This window comes from Bombus affinis, chromosome 8 (genome assembly GCF_024516045.1).
Source record: "Bombus affinis isolate iyBomAffi1 chromosome 8, iyBomAffi1.2, whole genome shotgun sequence".
NCBI classification, from domain to species: Eukaryota; Metazoa; Arthropoda; class Insecta; order Hymenoptera; family Apidae; genus Bombus; species Bombus affinis.
Window position 1 is genome coordinate 1464442 of NC_066351.1, and position 16012 is coordinate 1480453.

At 31.4% G+C, this 16012-nt stretch overlaps 2 protein-coding genes and 2 long non-coding RNA genes across 5 annotated transcripts in view; 2 read left to right on the forward strand and 2 right to left on the reverse strand.

The window, feature by feature from the left end:
- Positions 1–7962, reverse strand: part of LOC126919377 (diacylglycerol kinase 1) — a 147522-nt gene extending 139560 nt beyond the window's left edge. Inside the window, exon 1 of one of the 2 annotated variants that reach the window (XM_050728519.1) lies at positions 7658–7962. The gene's annotated coding sequence lies outside the window, so the exon portion shown is untranslated. The remainder of the gene's footprint in view (positions 1–7657) is intronic. The other variant, XM_050728518.1, reaches the window with a different exon arrangement.
- A 683-nt stretch (positions 7963–8645) lies between these two features.
- LOC126919463 (uncharacterized) lies at positions 8646–9546 on the forward strand. The gene is made up of 2 exons (XR_007711647.1): positions 8646–8789; positions 8992–9546. It is a non-coding gene; the product is annotated as an uncharacterized LOC126919463 (long non-coding RNA).
- Positions 9386–15665, reverse strand: LOC126919412 (steroidogenic acute regulatory protein-like). The gene is made up of 11 exons (XM_050728678.1): positions 15474–15665; positions 13634–13911; positions 13438–13518; positions 13246–13323; positions 13095–13148; positions 12887–13019; positions 12582–12799; positions 12346–12498; positions 12163–12267; positions 11916–12091; positions 9386–11841 (listed from the first exon to the last, which is right to left on the reverse strand). Exons 2-11 carry the CDS (start codon positions 13874–13876, stop codon positions 11655–11657), a joined length of 1428 nt encoding a protein of 475 aa, XP_050584635.1. The 5' UTR covers positions 13877–13911; positions 15474–15665; the 3' UTR covers positions 9386–11654.
- LOC126919482 (uncharacterized) lies at positions 13798–15644 on the forward strand. Its single transcript, XR_007711670.1, has 2 exons — positions 13798–13936; positions 15033–15644. It is a non-coding gene; the product is annotated as an uncharacterized LOC126919482 (long non-coding RNA).
- Positions 15666–16012: the final 347 nt, after the last annotated feature.

Here is a 16012-nt window from a genome sequence, read left to right on the forward strand (position 1 = left end):
CTAAAACTACCGGTAGTTAACACGAAGCTACTTGTACCAAAATTAGTCAAAATGATTGACCTTAAAAAATACTTAAGGATAGAATATTTTTATATTTATTGATTTATTACTTTCCTACAGAAAGAATTCCATATTATGTGGTACGTTTTTGTATTATTAATCCATCTGGGACCATGATCGACCTAAACGAGGGTTGGCACATTTATAAAATTGTAGAACCAGTCATTTTGACTGCTCGGTATTTTTAGCGTTAGCATCTAGCGATCGATCCGGAATTTTCCTGATAACCGATATCGTCATATCGAATGATACGCGGTAAAAATTTAAAAAACGTATGGCAAGTTGTAGGAAACGAGGAAACTGATTAATTGGGGTTCAATAAACAGATTGCAGGACCCTATTACGCTTTGAAAAGTACCAGTCATTTTGGCTGGTATTGGTATAAGCAGCCTCGATACAAAATTATTTTCAGCTTGAATACGTAAAAAACAAAATAAAATTCATTAAATTATTCTTTCAATTATCGTTGCGAAAGTCATTACATCATTGCGGAAAAAATATAACATGAAGTAGGAATTTTAAAATAAAATTGTAAAACCAGTCAATTTAACTGGTATGGTAGTTCTAGTGTTAAGAATATGTAGCGGCACATGAGTCAAAAGACAATTCAAATCATGTTGTTTGACGTCGGAGTATTAAGATCGTTAATGTAAGAATAAATAAACTCCGGGCAAAACCGATTTGTAGATGTTTATATAAAGAGGACGTAAATCGTGAGAATTAATGACGAGATTGATCGTCATTGTAACCATCGAATATATCTAAAACAATAAATTAATATACAGCCGTAAACGTGAATCGTTAGTACTAAATATAAATCGCAAAATAAAATCGCGGAATAAATACTCGTAAATGCTCGTCGTGTAACTTGATAGACGCTCGTAAGATAGTCGGAGATACTCTAGAAGCTGTTAGATACTCGATATGTATCGCCGCTACGTGCAATCATCGAACAAAGACGAATTTGAATTTTCCGACTCTCCCCACCAATATAAATAAGCGGACGCGATCGCGAGCGAATCAATTATTATCAGTTACCATACGAGTTATTAGCAGTTATTATACGAGTTATCAATTAACATCTTCGAGTTATCTGCGGGTGATTATACACTGTCTTTGCGAATACGTTTGTACGACCGATTTTGGACATTGTCTATATTTATTTCTAATTAATTTAATTTATTTCAAGTATATTTGACGGGTTGCAGCAGCAAGTTGCGTTTATCGTTTTATCAATCCTCCACAATTACACCACAAATACTTTATGTGCATATAATACCAAATGCAATGGAGTGCAATAGAATAGAGTGGAAAAGAGGGAAGGTAGATATATAAGAAAAGAAATAGACATAACAGATGTAAAGCCGAAAGGCACGGACTAAACAACAACAATAATAATAATAATATAATACCAAATGCAAATTAAAAATCTATATATATGCATCCTATTGCTCACCAAGCACGTTTCTGCAGCGTTCAAAAATGTGCGGACCCTGGGAGCAGGCACTTGTATGATAGTAATAAATATATGAATATATGAATCGTCTTTTTATCCATCAGAATATAAATTAGTAAAATTACAGAGAACAAGTCGTGTAACCTATCACCCGTAACTTGTCAATCCATCAATAGTATTAGTTGGTAAATCATTGATCGTTGAAAAACATTTTTTTCTAGCGATATCCATCGCAAACACACGTATCGTACGATTCGTAACGAATCATAAAAAAGCTGTTTGTTGGAATCGAGAGTAGGAAAGTCAAATTAACGTTTGATATTCCATTTCATACGTACGCGATCAGTTGCGTATCGTGCTTGTTTTCAACGTGTTCGTAGTGGTTTACAGACTCTGTGTCTCGCGTCACGACACGGTGCAGCGTTCCGAACGTAAACAAATTGTATCCGGTAATCGCTAGTGTTTCTATGATAAACGCGCAAGCAATCAACGATTTCCATGCGTGACAACGGTGATTATTAAACGCGTTTAACGCTAGACCAGTTGGATATCCAATGTTGATGGAATTCTAACAGAGGATAGCAAATTACTCGGTTAATGTACACATTACGATAATTCCAGCAACAGTAGCACAAACTCATTATAGATCAAAATGGTATGTTATTGGGATATTTTGAACACGTTGGATTAGTTGAAATAGAAAATACGTTTGTGCTACTATAAATCAAAATATACAGCACGCAGTAAAAGTTTTTAAATCATTTTCTCCATTTTACCTTTGATCTATATCTTAAAAAGTTTTCTAAAATACAAGTATTCTGTGTTTACTTCTTTCTTTTAAATTATTATATTCTGTGAAACATTTAGTAATTCTAAACTATATATGTGCAAGAATAAATAAAACAGTAACTCTGATATGCTTATCATACGTTTAATTAAAAGGATAAGTGTAGTACAAGACTCAGTTCACGCTACTGCAATTTGTTTTGAAAAGGTAGTCATCTTTTAGAAAATCAGTGGTTGAAAATTTAATAAATGCGTCCCATTTACGGGCCAAATGAGAAAAAAGACGACTGACATGAAAACTAGCTTATTAAATTAAAACAACTTGCTTCTATATTAGTTTTGGATTAATATTAGATTGTCAAAAAAGTTCCTTTCGTTTTATAAGGAAATGATAGACGCACAATGTTTTTTGTTTTATATTAGTTTATTGAATTATGCACGAACGTAATAATATAGGGATCATACCTAATTCAATAAAATAATGCAAAACAAAAATTGTTGTTCATCTATTATCACCTTATGAAACGAAAAAAACTTTTCGGACAACCTAATATGAACATCGCCTTGAGAATCGCTTGCAGGGATCATTCTACTTGACTTTACCATCTGAATCAACGTTTAAACGTGATAAAACTGACAAATAATGTTGGTTTAATCGAAAATTGTTTTACAAGTAGAATAACGTGAAATATCTCATGACACAGGGGAACATTACAGAAAGTTCGTATCTATTAATTTTTAAGTCTTCTATCTGAATGCTAATCAGTGCAAAATCTTATCCTTGTGCAATCGTTTACAAATATATTTTTAAACTTAAATCTCAAATCCTGTTTATATTAAAAAATATACTCGCATCCGTTAAAGATGTGTTGGCCATGAAAACAGAATTGAAGCAAGCACTTGAAATTCTTCCAACTTTCAACCGTCATCGCTAGCCTAGTTCCTAGGCGTGTTTTTTCACGTTTAGCACACGAAAGAGGGATAAAAATGAGAAACTATTAACCTAAACTTATACGTCGTAATGGTAATATAATCTCGGTAGGTTGACCTTGTTAAGGGCACAATATTGAGGGAAAACAGAGAGACGAAGAAAGAAGAAAAATGTGTCATAGAAGGGAAGAAGCGAGTAAGACGGTGAAGGAAGATCCAGAGACAATGTTAAAAAATTCCTTACAGCCTCGACACAGGAAACTTTCAACTACCTGCGATCCTCGCGGATTTCATAAGCATCGTTCATGGCGCGTATAAACAATAATTACTTTGATATTGCAGCTCGTATTCTTGAATAATCCAAAGATTTTTGGAAAGGACGTTTGCCATCGTAGCTTCCAATTTCGTAAAGACATTTCAAAAGTGGATGGTTAACAATCGCTTGTTGGCAATATCGTAACTATATGAAAAATAAAAATAGCGAGAAGAAAGAAATGATAATAAGATACACTTAAGTTTGGGGAATATGGAAAAAGACGAAGCGAAAGATAAGAGGAGGATTGATAAAGTTAAAAACGCTGAAAAAGTAACATTTTCATGCTGCTTTTGCTGACTTCTGATATTCACTTTTCAGCCCTTTCATCTCCTACCTCGAATTGCTATAGTTGCCAGGCTTTTGATTAAACAAGAATTTTATAACCACTTTCCGAAAATTGTAAATTCGCCCATTTGTATAACCCATTTGTGCACTTTACTGTGAAATATTGAATTTTCCTCTATGAGCATTTTTCAGTGAATTGATTATAGAACAAATTTAAACGATTCTATCAAGAAACTTATTCATCTTCGATATATCGAAACCCAAAGAAAAAATAGACATAAATAATATTAGACTCTAAAGACACTTTATTTTCCATTGCTAAATATTAATCTTTATTCCATTTAGATGTTTCCATAAATTTTATAAATACAGCACAGACGCGAGATCCTGCCAATAAATTCGTCTTGGTCTATTTCCCCGTTAAAGATCTTCATCCACATGGAAATCGATAGGAAAGCTAACCACTGAACGTAACTTGCTCGAACATAATTTATTGCGATTATCAACTTAGTTTGCCATGAGTTTCATTTTATTATAAGAGATTTGTAAAATGGCTGGAATTAGGCGGGATGTGCAATCGTTTACAAATATATTTTTAAACTTAACAAAAAATGATCTCAAATCTTGATTATATTAAAAATTAATATTAAGCTCCTTTCATACATTTATTTCAATTTCTGACAGAATGATGCTATTGGGTTGACAACTAAGTGATTGCGAATTTTGTCATTACCACCTAATGACAAAATCTGCAATCACTTAGTTGCCAACTCAACATAAGCTCAATTTAGGATAGAGACAATATCGAAGCTGGAAAATGAAAGGCTCGATGCAATGTTATTCGATAAGTTAGAAGAAAAAGATCAAAACGTATCGGAATATTTCATAAATCTTTACGTAAATTTATTTAAAAGCAATTTAAAACATGTTTCTTTGCTATTCGTAAAATTGTCTAATTTGACGAAAGTTTGTCGAATGAAATATTTAAAACCTCAAAAAATGATAAACTTCCATAAAGGATAATAATATTAATTGGATCCTCGTTATTTAAATTTCCTAATGAAGGACGAAAAATAAAAGAAGTTGATTATTCTCGATAGAAATAAATACGAATATATAGAGGAATAATGAGGTTCGTTGTTAAATTGAGAAATTATATAATCAATAATGACAAGTTTACTATTATAACATTGGATGGTTTTCCGCGACGCAGCGAAACGCTAAGTACAACCATTTATAAGCGAAAAGCAGAAGTTACTTTTGAAATAATGCCAACGTTAGATTAATAGTCTCTCGATCAAGAAGACAACACCAAGGACTTTCGCTAAGTTCAGTTTGACATATCCGACATTCGCAATAGTTCCGGAACATCGGTTTCGATTTGACAATGTTTCGTATAAGGGTGGATGCAGTTTAATCAATGTCTCAAAAGTATTTTGCGCTTTATGAACGAATTTATATCATTAGTGAGCGTTCTCAACGAATAATTAGATTCTTTCGAAACGCATATGCGTTTGTTAAGTTGAAAGCACCTTTAACACGCTAAACGCGGAGTTAATTTTGTTTTATTTTTCATAGACGATGTGTATACTATAATAATACACTATATATGTAATATACTATAAATATATTATATATATTAATAATATGCTATATAAACAAAAAATAAACGTTTGGTATATCGATATCACCTAAACAGAAAGTTTAGTGTCGGCCTTCTAGAACCGACATTTAATGTGTTGAAGGTTTTCAGGGAAAGAGGAAATTAAACAAGAATCGTATAGATTTTGCGAGATTCGTCTAAAAAGAGACATAAAGATCCAAAGTTCAAGATTGAAAGCTGTAGACGTAAAATTTAAAAAATTTCAATATCCAAACTTGAAAATTGAAAAAAAAATTGAAAATTCAGACCTAAAGATGCGAAAATTCAAACTCAAAAATTGGAAGGCTCAAATGTTAAATTGTTCAATTTATGGTTATTTGTACAAACCTTAACGATCGCACTAACGGTTGCATCTGACAAGCAAACTACTGGCGTTTTACCGAATGTAGAAACTAAACTAGAAATTTCGGCAGTGTGACGGGATTTAATGTTTAAATTTAAATTTCGAAACCGCGCGCGAGATCGATTTACCTTGAGGGAAACAGCGTCACGCCTAGAAAACTGTTTTGCTGCCAAAGGTCAACGTCTACGCTACTGTCAACAAAACCCCCGGCGATGCAACACGATAGTTCGTTTACACATGTACCAACCATACGAATATGTATCTACGTTCCTCAAAAAACCTTTCTCCGTGTGAAAGAGAACTGTTGACATAACAAAACGGTCGTAATTTTGTAGAATCGTTTGTAATATAACTTTTTATTACTACAAGATATTTCTAACTTATATTTATATTATATATTAGTAGAAGATTAAGATATAGATATAGAATAATTAATTCTTAACAGATGTGTAATAAATATAGCAATAATTAAATTTATTATGGATGGAATTTCAGCCGATGTTCTTTAAATTCATAATATTATGAATTACGTTCCCGAAAAAGACAAATAAATCAATTGTAATTTAATTTAATTATATTTATCTGATTTGGATTTCTAAAATAAAAAAAAACGTGATTTTCTTTGATAGAAGCTTCAAAAGATTAAAGTTATTTCAACTGCTGTCTGCTTCATTATGCATTCTTCATTATTCTGAAATGTACATTTGGAGAAATTTAAGGAAAAAATAATAAAAATAAAAAAGAAGCGTTCAAAAGATTAAAGTTGAAACAATAAAACAACAATATTCGTAACATTCTAAAATCGAAAACACACGTAGTGCAACGTCAAAAGTTCTTCTGCAGTCTGGAGGAAAAGGCGGTAGGAACTAGTTCGAAACAAAGTTACCTCGAAACGGAAATGCACATATAGTGAAAAAAGGAGTGAGAGGTAGATGGAAGACGAGGACGTTACTTTTCAAAGGATAATGCATTCGAAACCGCAGAATTCTACATTTCGCGAGAAAACGGGAACATCGTGCATACACGACTTCCTAAACGTATACACAGAGATATCTAATATGTATATTTGCCTGACTCGGAAGGTCGAAGGTCAATAGGATCGCGCCCAAAGGATCAGGAATAGACATCGAATGTGCGACCTCGATATGTTCCATATTTGAAAAACGAATTAGTCAAAACAGAAGAAACACTTATTAAACGTTTCTTTCAATTTGGATAACAATCTCGAATAACGCATCAAATTTAATATTACAACTATTTACCATGCTGATCAAAATGATCAGTTAATAATTTTTCATAAAAGTCTTATAAATTTATAACGAAATTTTCATTTCTAGAGAATTTCTATAAAGAATTATGCAATTTTTTATGCAACTTTAATTTTAATCTCTTTGGTACAAGTTTTACCTAGACTTCAATCGACCATAGGTTTAGTGCAAGAATCATTGATGCTCGAAAATGTTCATTTGTCAAACGTGTCTTGGAATTCTTATCGATCAGATTCAACGTTCTAGTAAATCTTACTTGTGATCTCCTAGAATCACATTTTTCTACGCACGACTATTACGCTTTAGGAACAATCTCGACACTTACACGTTTACAGACGACTAAACTACGTTTATTTCAGAATCAGTCGCATAAAGTTGCGCTTTCGTCGATTCAAATCACTACAATCTTATAAAGCGAACGATTGTAACCGGTAAATGGTAATTTTCTTTCACTTACAATATATAAGGTCTGCATAAATAACTAAGTGACGTTTTTAAAATTGAAACACGTTCGAAGAAGAAAAAGCGATAACAATTATTTTGCACTCACCATTTCTGCATCATCCTGTCATAGACGCTTCGAAGCGTCCTTTACGTTTCCGGCATCGTCCTGAACCGGCGTCACTCCGTTTAGATGCAAGTTCCTGTTGTTTTCCTCGTAGAATTGAACAGGAAGAATGTTCTTGTCACGATAAATCGTTGACAATCGTTTTAAATGTGAATACGTGATAATGAAACACGACGCCCCAATACTACGAACAAACACAAAACATGACAAGCACACGCGTAAGGCGCGAGACCGACTGACTGACTTTCTCGATTTTGGTTGTGGCTCCTGCATCAGCGCCACCTGTTTTACACACACCACACGCGCGCACACATACACAGACACACACATACACGTGACCGACCCACCGATTATATAGTAATACTTCGCTAACTGGTCGCGGGTTGGGACCTTATCTGGTCAGTTACCAAGGGCGGTATACTTCTAAGAAATCTGGAGTATCTCTCTTTTTCATTAAGCGTGAATGTAATACGGGCACCTAAGGCCACGGTTACAGTGGATGTGTTCTAGCAAATTGTCACTCTGACGAATGAAACATCTGGAAACCGATATATGTATACATACATTCATAGATTGCGGATTCTTATGCATTTATTGCAGGAAATTTGAAAGTGTAAAATTGTATAGAATGCACATAGTATGAAAAGATATACATGAATAATATTCAAAGTATAGTGTTTTCTATAATACTTGGCAGATAGAACAATTTTTTATCAAATCTATACTTTTTTAATTATACCCTTAAAAATACGAATTTACATAAAAACTTGCACTCTACTCGTAATAATTTATACACATATTTGATTGCTTTAATAATTCAATTCGTCAAAACACGCATGTAATCATAGCCTAACACATTTATTTCACATAGGCAACATTAAAACCTCGCTTTATAAAATCAGTTCCCATGACTGGTGGGGATAACGATAGCCAGTTATCGAGGCATAGTTCGGCCACTTAACGTGACACTACTCCACATCTTCGCTCGCATTAATGTGTGCGCGCTGTAATAACTTTTCTTGTTTTCTTACGGATAACTTTTCTTACGGATTATGTCTCAAGACGACAACAAAGTTTCGTTTACGAATTATTCATATGAGATCTCGGATCTTCGGTAAGTGTGATTTACCACGTTATACTGCAATTTATATGTATCGTTGCTCCGCGAACTTGACTAAAGAGAGAACACTATTCAACTTTCGAACTTCAAGAGGGATAAAACTTTACGAGAGTATTAAAGATAACTTTTTCGGATAACAATAGATTTTGGTAAGCTGTAACATGAGATAACAGAATCTTATCTTTACATTCACTAGGTACAGAATTTAAGCGTGACGGATATGGGATAAACACTTTCGTGGTGTAATGCGAATGCATACGTAGAGGGCATTGTTGTTTTTTTAGCGTTTGGAACTCAGGTATTTGAAAAGGATGAGTTGATAAATAAACAAGTTAAGCAATACAATTATAACATCAACTGCATAATTCCGTAGAAATACCATGTCTTGCAATATCGATTGGCATGATACGCAAAAGTTACCATGAATACATGCCACGAATTATACGATGAATTGCCATCATGACTTTATACTATAGATAAAAATTTTAGTTGGGACTAAATGATAATCACCCAAAAATATAATTTGAAAGATTTTCTACATAAAACGTGACTGAAACAAGCTCTGGAAAAATTAAATGAATCATATGAAATTCTTTAGCGAAAGAAAGTTGCTACATTTTATTATTTCGGTACAATCAACGTCAATTCATATAGGCAATTTTCCTTATTTAAGCCATTTTTATAAAATTAGATCAAACTTGACCTCCAATTTAATCATTATTTGTCTGTAAACATAATTCAGACTCGCAAACTTAGATATCGAACACACAACTAACTTCATTTGAATTAACTACAAGAATAAAAATGTGACTAGTGGAACATGGACCGTTATGTATATACATACAACTATATGCGATTAAAAGTAACTATACAATAATCACGTTTCTAGATCGCACAATCATGTATTTGCAATAACATCTAGGATAAAAAATAAACTTTATTAGAAGTGGAAAAGGTATTTCTTAACATTAAATGCTATATTTTCATTGATATGATCTTCATTAGCGTCATGAATAAGTGATGTAACATAACTTTCTTCAAAGTTCCACTGTTTTAAAATATACAGTTTACTACGTTAATATATATATATATATATATATATATAGATTATATTATATATATATTTTAAATTATATAATATTGTTTACATTATTAAATAAAAATATATATATATATAATATAACATAATGTAATAATAAAATAAAATAAAAAATATATAATATTTTAAATTATTTAATATATTATATATCATTATATGTATTATTACATATTACTAAATATATATATTTATATGATATAATGTAATAATAAAATAAAAAATATATAATAATATATATACATTATATAATATATATATATATATATGTTATATTATATATGTATATATATACATACACATACACACATACGTACTATATTATAAGCGCATTCCCTGTGTATTTTTCATTCATAATTTATCAAATGCATTCTTTTACAATCTACATATATCTAGTGAATAAAATGAATTTTGTAAATAATAAAGAATACTACCTATGCGATTATAGAAATAGAGAAATATACGAAGAATAAAATATACGAGAAACGACTTTTAAAAATGAATCATGCTATTGTATATTTTTTAAAAAATTATAATGATATGAAAATACTTTAAAAGATTTTGTTAAACATTCCATTACGTTCTTCATGTCAAATTACTTATATAACTATTTATTCTTTAACTTTTCCCTGATATTTTTCTGCTTTTTTGCACATGCAATGAAGATGAACATAGTCAACCACATTCATGCATGAATCATGATTAAACGTGTATTGTAAATATAATTAATCGTCATGAAATATATAGGCAAATAAGAATTTGTGTAAAGCACTATATATCTGTATATGTTCGTATATTTACACCGCAATTTAACAAAAGTATCAAGATTTAAAGTAATTAACTAAATGAATATTTCGAAATAATATTCTTATAACAAAAGTGATTTTACTTAGACATAATTTGCATTCGTAATTCAACATAGTCAAATAAAAATTACAGATGCAAAGTAGAATTATCAAGACAAATAAAGCAGAAAGTTAAAAGTCATAAATATCGTCAATATTTTAGACGATTTATAAGTAAAAAGATTAGATTTTGTTATGAATAATGTCGCTTTTGAATAACTTATAAATAAGTAATATAATAGTTAAGTCATAATATATTGAAAAGTAATTACAAAACATGGTGCCTGCTCAAGACGCATGTATAATTTCTCTATTAATTTAAGATACAGGGTGTTGCCAAATGGTGATATAAGCCGAAAGGAAGTGAATGTATATAAAAAAATAAGTCGAAAATGTAAAGTGACATTTTTTCAACCTCGATTTTCTCAAAAACGAAACGTAATTTTTTTATTTTATATTATTTGTTTGTTCTATATCTTTTTTCGCGCAGAACCACTTTCTTTCCTCTTATACCACTATTTCGATAACATCCTGTATAAATGTATCGAAAATAAGACATCAATCATTTTTTTAAACATATTTCATCTATAAAAAGTATCTCTTCACTTGAATTTCTGATTAGGAAATACGAAATATGGAAAAAAGTCATTTACCGTCCTTTTGTCAGTCTGTTAATTCCACAAAACAAACATTCATAGACTCCTACATTTTTCATTTAGTTTGTACTAGTGCATATGGAAAACATTGTAGGAAAATCATATTTGACTTTATTAACAATTACGTTACTTTCGGAACGTTAAAAATGCTATTAAAAAAAAAACGAAATTCCTTCACTCACATGAATCCAGAGAATGATTATGAAAGACCGTGGTTTTCTGATCGAATATCGGAACCTACAATGTACTAAACGGTTGATCCTTACGTATCATCCATGTATTTCCTTACATAAGACATGAAATCTACCAATGCAGTAGACATTGATTTATCTACAACTTTTTGTGGAAGCCAGCCTTTCAAATTCGTGTTAATTATCCACGTAAATCGACATTTACTCTCGTCATTGGGTAATTGTTCTGCTGCACAACAGCTTAGCTTGTTCTCAGCTCTTTAACAAAACGTTAGCACAAATAATTAATTTTTGATATAGCACAATCTTAAAGATGTATCTTACAATCTTACCTGACGACGTTACTGCGATTTGGTAATGACGTAAAAGGCACTGACATTCCACTATTTATATAATAGTTACCGTACTGCACACGATGTCTTAAAATAACGAAATCACGAGCGCCAATAATGCCTCCTCCTTGGGCACTTGTGGCTTGATAAACAATATCTGTATTTTCATCAATGTCCTGATTGAGAAATCATAATTTATCATTTTAATAAATATGTAAAAAATAAAACATAATAAAAAGGATGTTACCTGTAACTTTTTCGATTCTGTAACAAGTCTATTCCATGACGGTGTTAATTCAATTTCGTCGAATAATTTGTTTACGAGTATACCAGCTGGAGCTTCAATAGTTCCCTTAAAAAATCGTATGAAATCAATTTTACAATAAAAAATTTCCAATATATATAAACTTAATATCCCATTTAAACTTACTACTATCTTTAATGTTTTGCCTTCCTTAGGACGGTTTATATAAAAGATAATATCACCATTTGACATTATATTTTGAATTTGCCAATCTTTAGATTGCAATAAATCGTGGCAAGTTTGCACTAATGCATTTGCTCTTCGTTTATAGTCCTGTATCTATAAATATTAAAGAATCGTTTAAAAAAGACTATTAAACGTACTAATATCTTGCTAGGATTTATTATACAATTTTTGCTTACCATCTCTGTCGTGAGTTTTGGTAGAGACTTAGGTGGAAATACTTCAGTTGCTTTTGATAAGCCCCAAGTATTACCTGGTGTTCTAAAACTTTCATCCTCGTGGTCAGAATGAGCTGGTGAATCCATAGGTGTAAAAAATGTACCAGGTTCACTGGTATACTGGCGTGATTCCGAAACAACTCCTCGGAGGAGCGGTTCTCTTTCATTATCCGCAAAATCTAAAATCAGATCCAACATTCTGTTTACTACTAATACGCAACATCCATCTTAATGTTCAATAATGAAAATAATTATAAATATCATACTTCTAAACCAACTTCTGGCTTGTGTTTCCTGAGGTAATACACGAATATCAAAGAACCAAGCTTCCACCCAAGGCAATACAAAAGATGTAAGGATAAGAAGAACTTGAAATACTGGTTGATTGCATATCGACCACTAAAAATGAAAGTGATAAAATAATAAGTCTGTTATTATAAACATTTAATGCATAAACAAAGACTTGGCACTTACATCAAAAAGAAACACTTTAGCAATTAAGAAAGCACATGTCGTGGCAGTTGTCAACTGTAACAAATCACATAGCGTTTCTTTTATACAATATCGTATATTACTATTTTACGATTAACCGTATTCTAATCGTTTACAAAATTACGATACTTACAGCTACGATAATACAATGATCCAAATGAAGCAGAGCATAGAAGAGCAACAACACGGTAAACCTGCAAATCGCTGCCATCTGAGAAGATGAAATCCTTAGAATCTCTGTTTTTAACGAAGTGAATGTCATTTTGGACATTGTTCTTCGTTCTTTTTCGAGTAATTATCGCCATATAATTACCATGGTACTTACCACTATGTCGAAGAGTGAGGTTTTTATGTGATAATGGACTACTTGATTCATGAAGGCGGACTCCAAACTCTCACCGGCAATCTAAATATACATTTCGGGTAAGTTGATAACATTTTATGTATGATTAAACGAACATAAATGAAAAAGTTGTTTTTTCTCCAATTGCGAATTAGTTGTGGTAACATGTGCAATTTACCATTGTACAAATGAGCCACATGAGGAAAGTAAGCAGGAGGTCGAAGGTGACGAAGAGGCAAAAGAAGCGTCTGACGTTGGACATCCTCCCGTTATGCATGGCACCCGCGATAAGATCCTCGCTAAGGATGATATCCGGAGTTCGCGTTACATTTTGTTGAGTGTACAAACTCCTGTGGGAGTTTATAGATTCACTCAGCAAGGTTTCTGCGGCCGCTCTAATTTGCCTCTCGTCTTCTGCCATTCTCTACCGTATCTTTTGATATGCGCAACAGTAACCTGAAGAATAAAATTTCCAACATAGGTTAGTACTCTTTAATCACGATTAACGTTTCAAAAATAATATATCGAATCGATATTATACCTACTGGAAATTATTTGAGACTAATACTAGGAATTCTGCCATTATATAATATAACATGTTTACACGTTATATTTACATTTATTATTTTGTGTATTTGTGCATTGTTAGACTACTGGTTTATTTAAATTATCGAATGAAAAAAAGATTCTTTATGCATATATTGATATTGGAAAAATGTATTAGTACACGACTTAGAACACTTTAAATCTATTGTACTATTGTGAGCAACTGGCTTTTATTGTTTGTTTTTTTAAATCCGCTTCGATATGTATTGTGATTCCGGGAATACGCAATAACGCAATTTCTTTTATAAGATATCAAGTGATCGAATTGACATTCTTAAGAAATAAAAATTATACTACCCTATAAGATAAAAGTTAATAAGTACTAATAATCATGGCAATTTTTGTTTCAACTTCACTTACATCTACAAAGAGCAAGTTCAGAATTATGTAGTTGAAAATTATATTTATAATCATTGATTTTCCTACAAGGACGTGATCATCGTATACAAAGGCATCATCTAGTTCAATTATCACGAACATTATTTTTCTATTTTTATATACTCGTGTACATGTACATAATTTCGATAGCAAAGAATTATTTATTTATTTAGATCGAAGTATTTACATTTATTGGGTTTATTAATACAAACAAATAAATATATATTCGCATCAACTGATATCGAGTTATATATATGTGTTGTTCAATTACATACATTTTACTGAAGTCATTTTTTGGTTCATAAGCGATCACATAAAAGGAATCTATACTTTACATGTTTTTCACGATGATCGAAATACAAAATAAATGAGAAATGTACGAATGAATTGGACTCATAAAAATTACATTTTCACATTAAAATACTGAAAACAGATCTGTTAATAATTTTTTACTTTTATCCACTATCTTACAGAAATTTGTTCGATACTTATCACGATAACGATTTTATTTATCTTTAGATATTTGTTTGAGTATGTGTTTAACAATTTTTGTGTTACATCCGATGAATCATGTTTTTATACCTTTTTTCCAGAAATAGCTTCATTTTTTAACAAAATACACAAGTAAATTTCAAGGTCCAAAAGTATATATACGAAATGCAACAGCTGATACGGTCGATGGCCTTACTAATACTAAGAAAACATTTCCTCAAAATATACATAGAATCATGTTTATTGTGTAAATCATACAGTCTCCTCCATTACTGTTTCCGTAATCATGAATAAAATGCTAATAAAAAAGAATCTCTTCCGGTATATTCAGTTGAATTGACGTTAACGAAACATTTTAACCTCAAACTTTATGAAGAAGCGTTCAGACCGACAGTTTGAAGATAATTAACTTCTTTTCCCAGATTTTTTAATATAATACTATGTATAAGATTTTTGATTGTATACCTCAATAAATACAGAATGTAAAAACTATATTGTCTTCATTAGAATAAAAAAGAATCATGAATGAATGACTTGTTTACCGTTTAGGTCTTGTAGGTCCTCATAAATCCAATCGCATCAGTGAAGAATTAAGCGTTAACATATTCCACTCGCGTATCATTCCGAAGGAAAGAATTTCCAACGAAATGTTTAATTTTAAACAGCACCACTAATATTTCGAGTTTCGTTGTACAGAGATAAATATTTGCAAATCTAGCAATTTATCTACATGAGTTGCACATAAATTTTTTACTATATGGACAACGGTGGCGCCATGTGATGGAGATGAACATAATGACATCTTTCGATGTTTTTCTACGGGAAGAAGTTAATTTATCTGCGTATAAAAAATAATATTTACCGAATATATTTTAATATTTAAATTAATATTTTTGTATTTATAATTAGTACTAACATAGATGAGGTGACATGGGCAGCACAGAATAGATCTAGAAAACTGTCTATTCTATTGTCTCACATCTCGGGGAATTCCAGTGTCATTTCCAACATTACCGACACGTTTCCCACGTTTTGAAGATTTTTCTACTTAATACTTTAGTATTTAAAAGCATTAAACAAA

Coding starts and splice junctions, on each gene's coding strand:
- LOC126919412 (XM_050728678.1), bottom strand. CDS start 13,876: ATGGCAGAAGACGAGAGGCAAATTAGAGCGGCCGCAGAAACCTTGCTG. Junction 13,149..13,245: donor ATCATTGTATTATCGTAGCT/GTAAGTATCGTA, acceptor GATTTGTTACAG/TTGACAACTGCCACGACATG. Junction 11,842..11,915: donor AATCGCAGTAACGTCGTCAG/GTAAGATTGTAA, acceptor GTTTTGTTAAAG/AGCTGAGAACAAGCTAAGCT.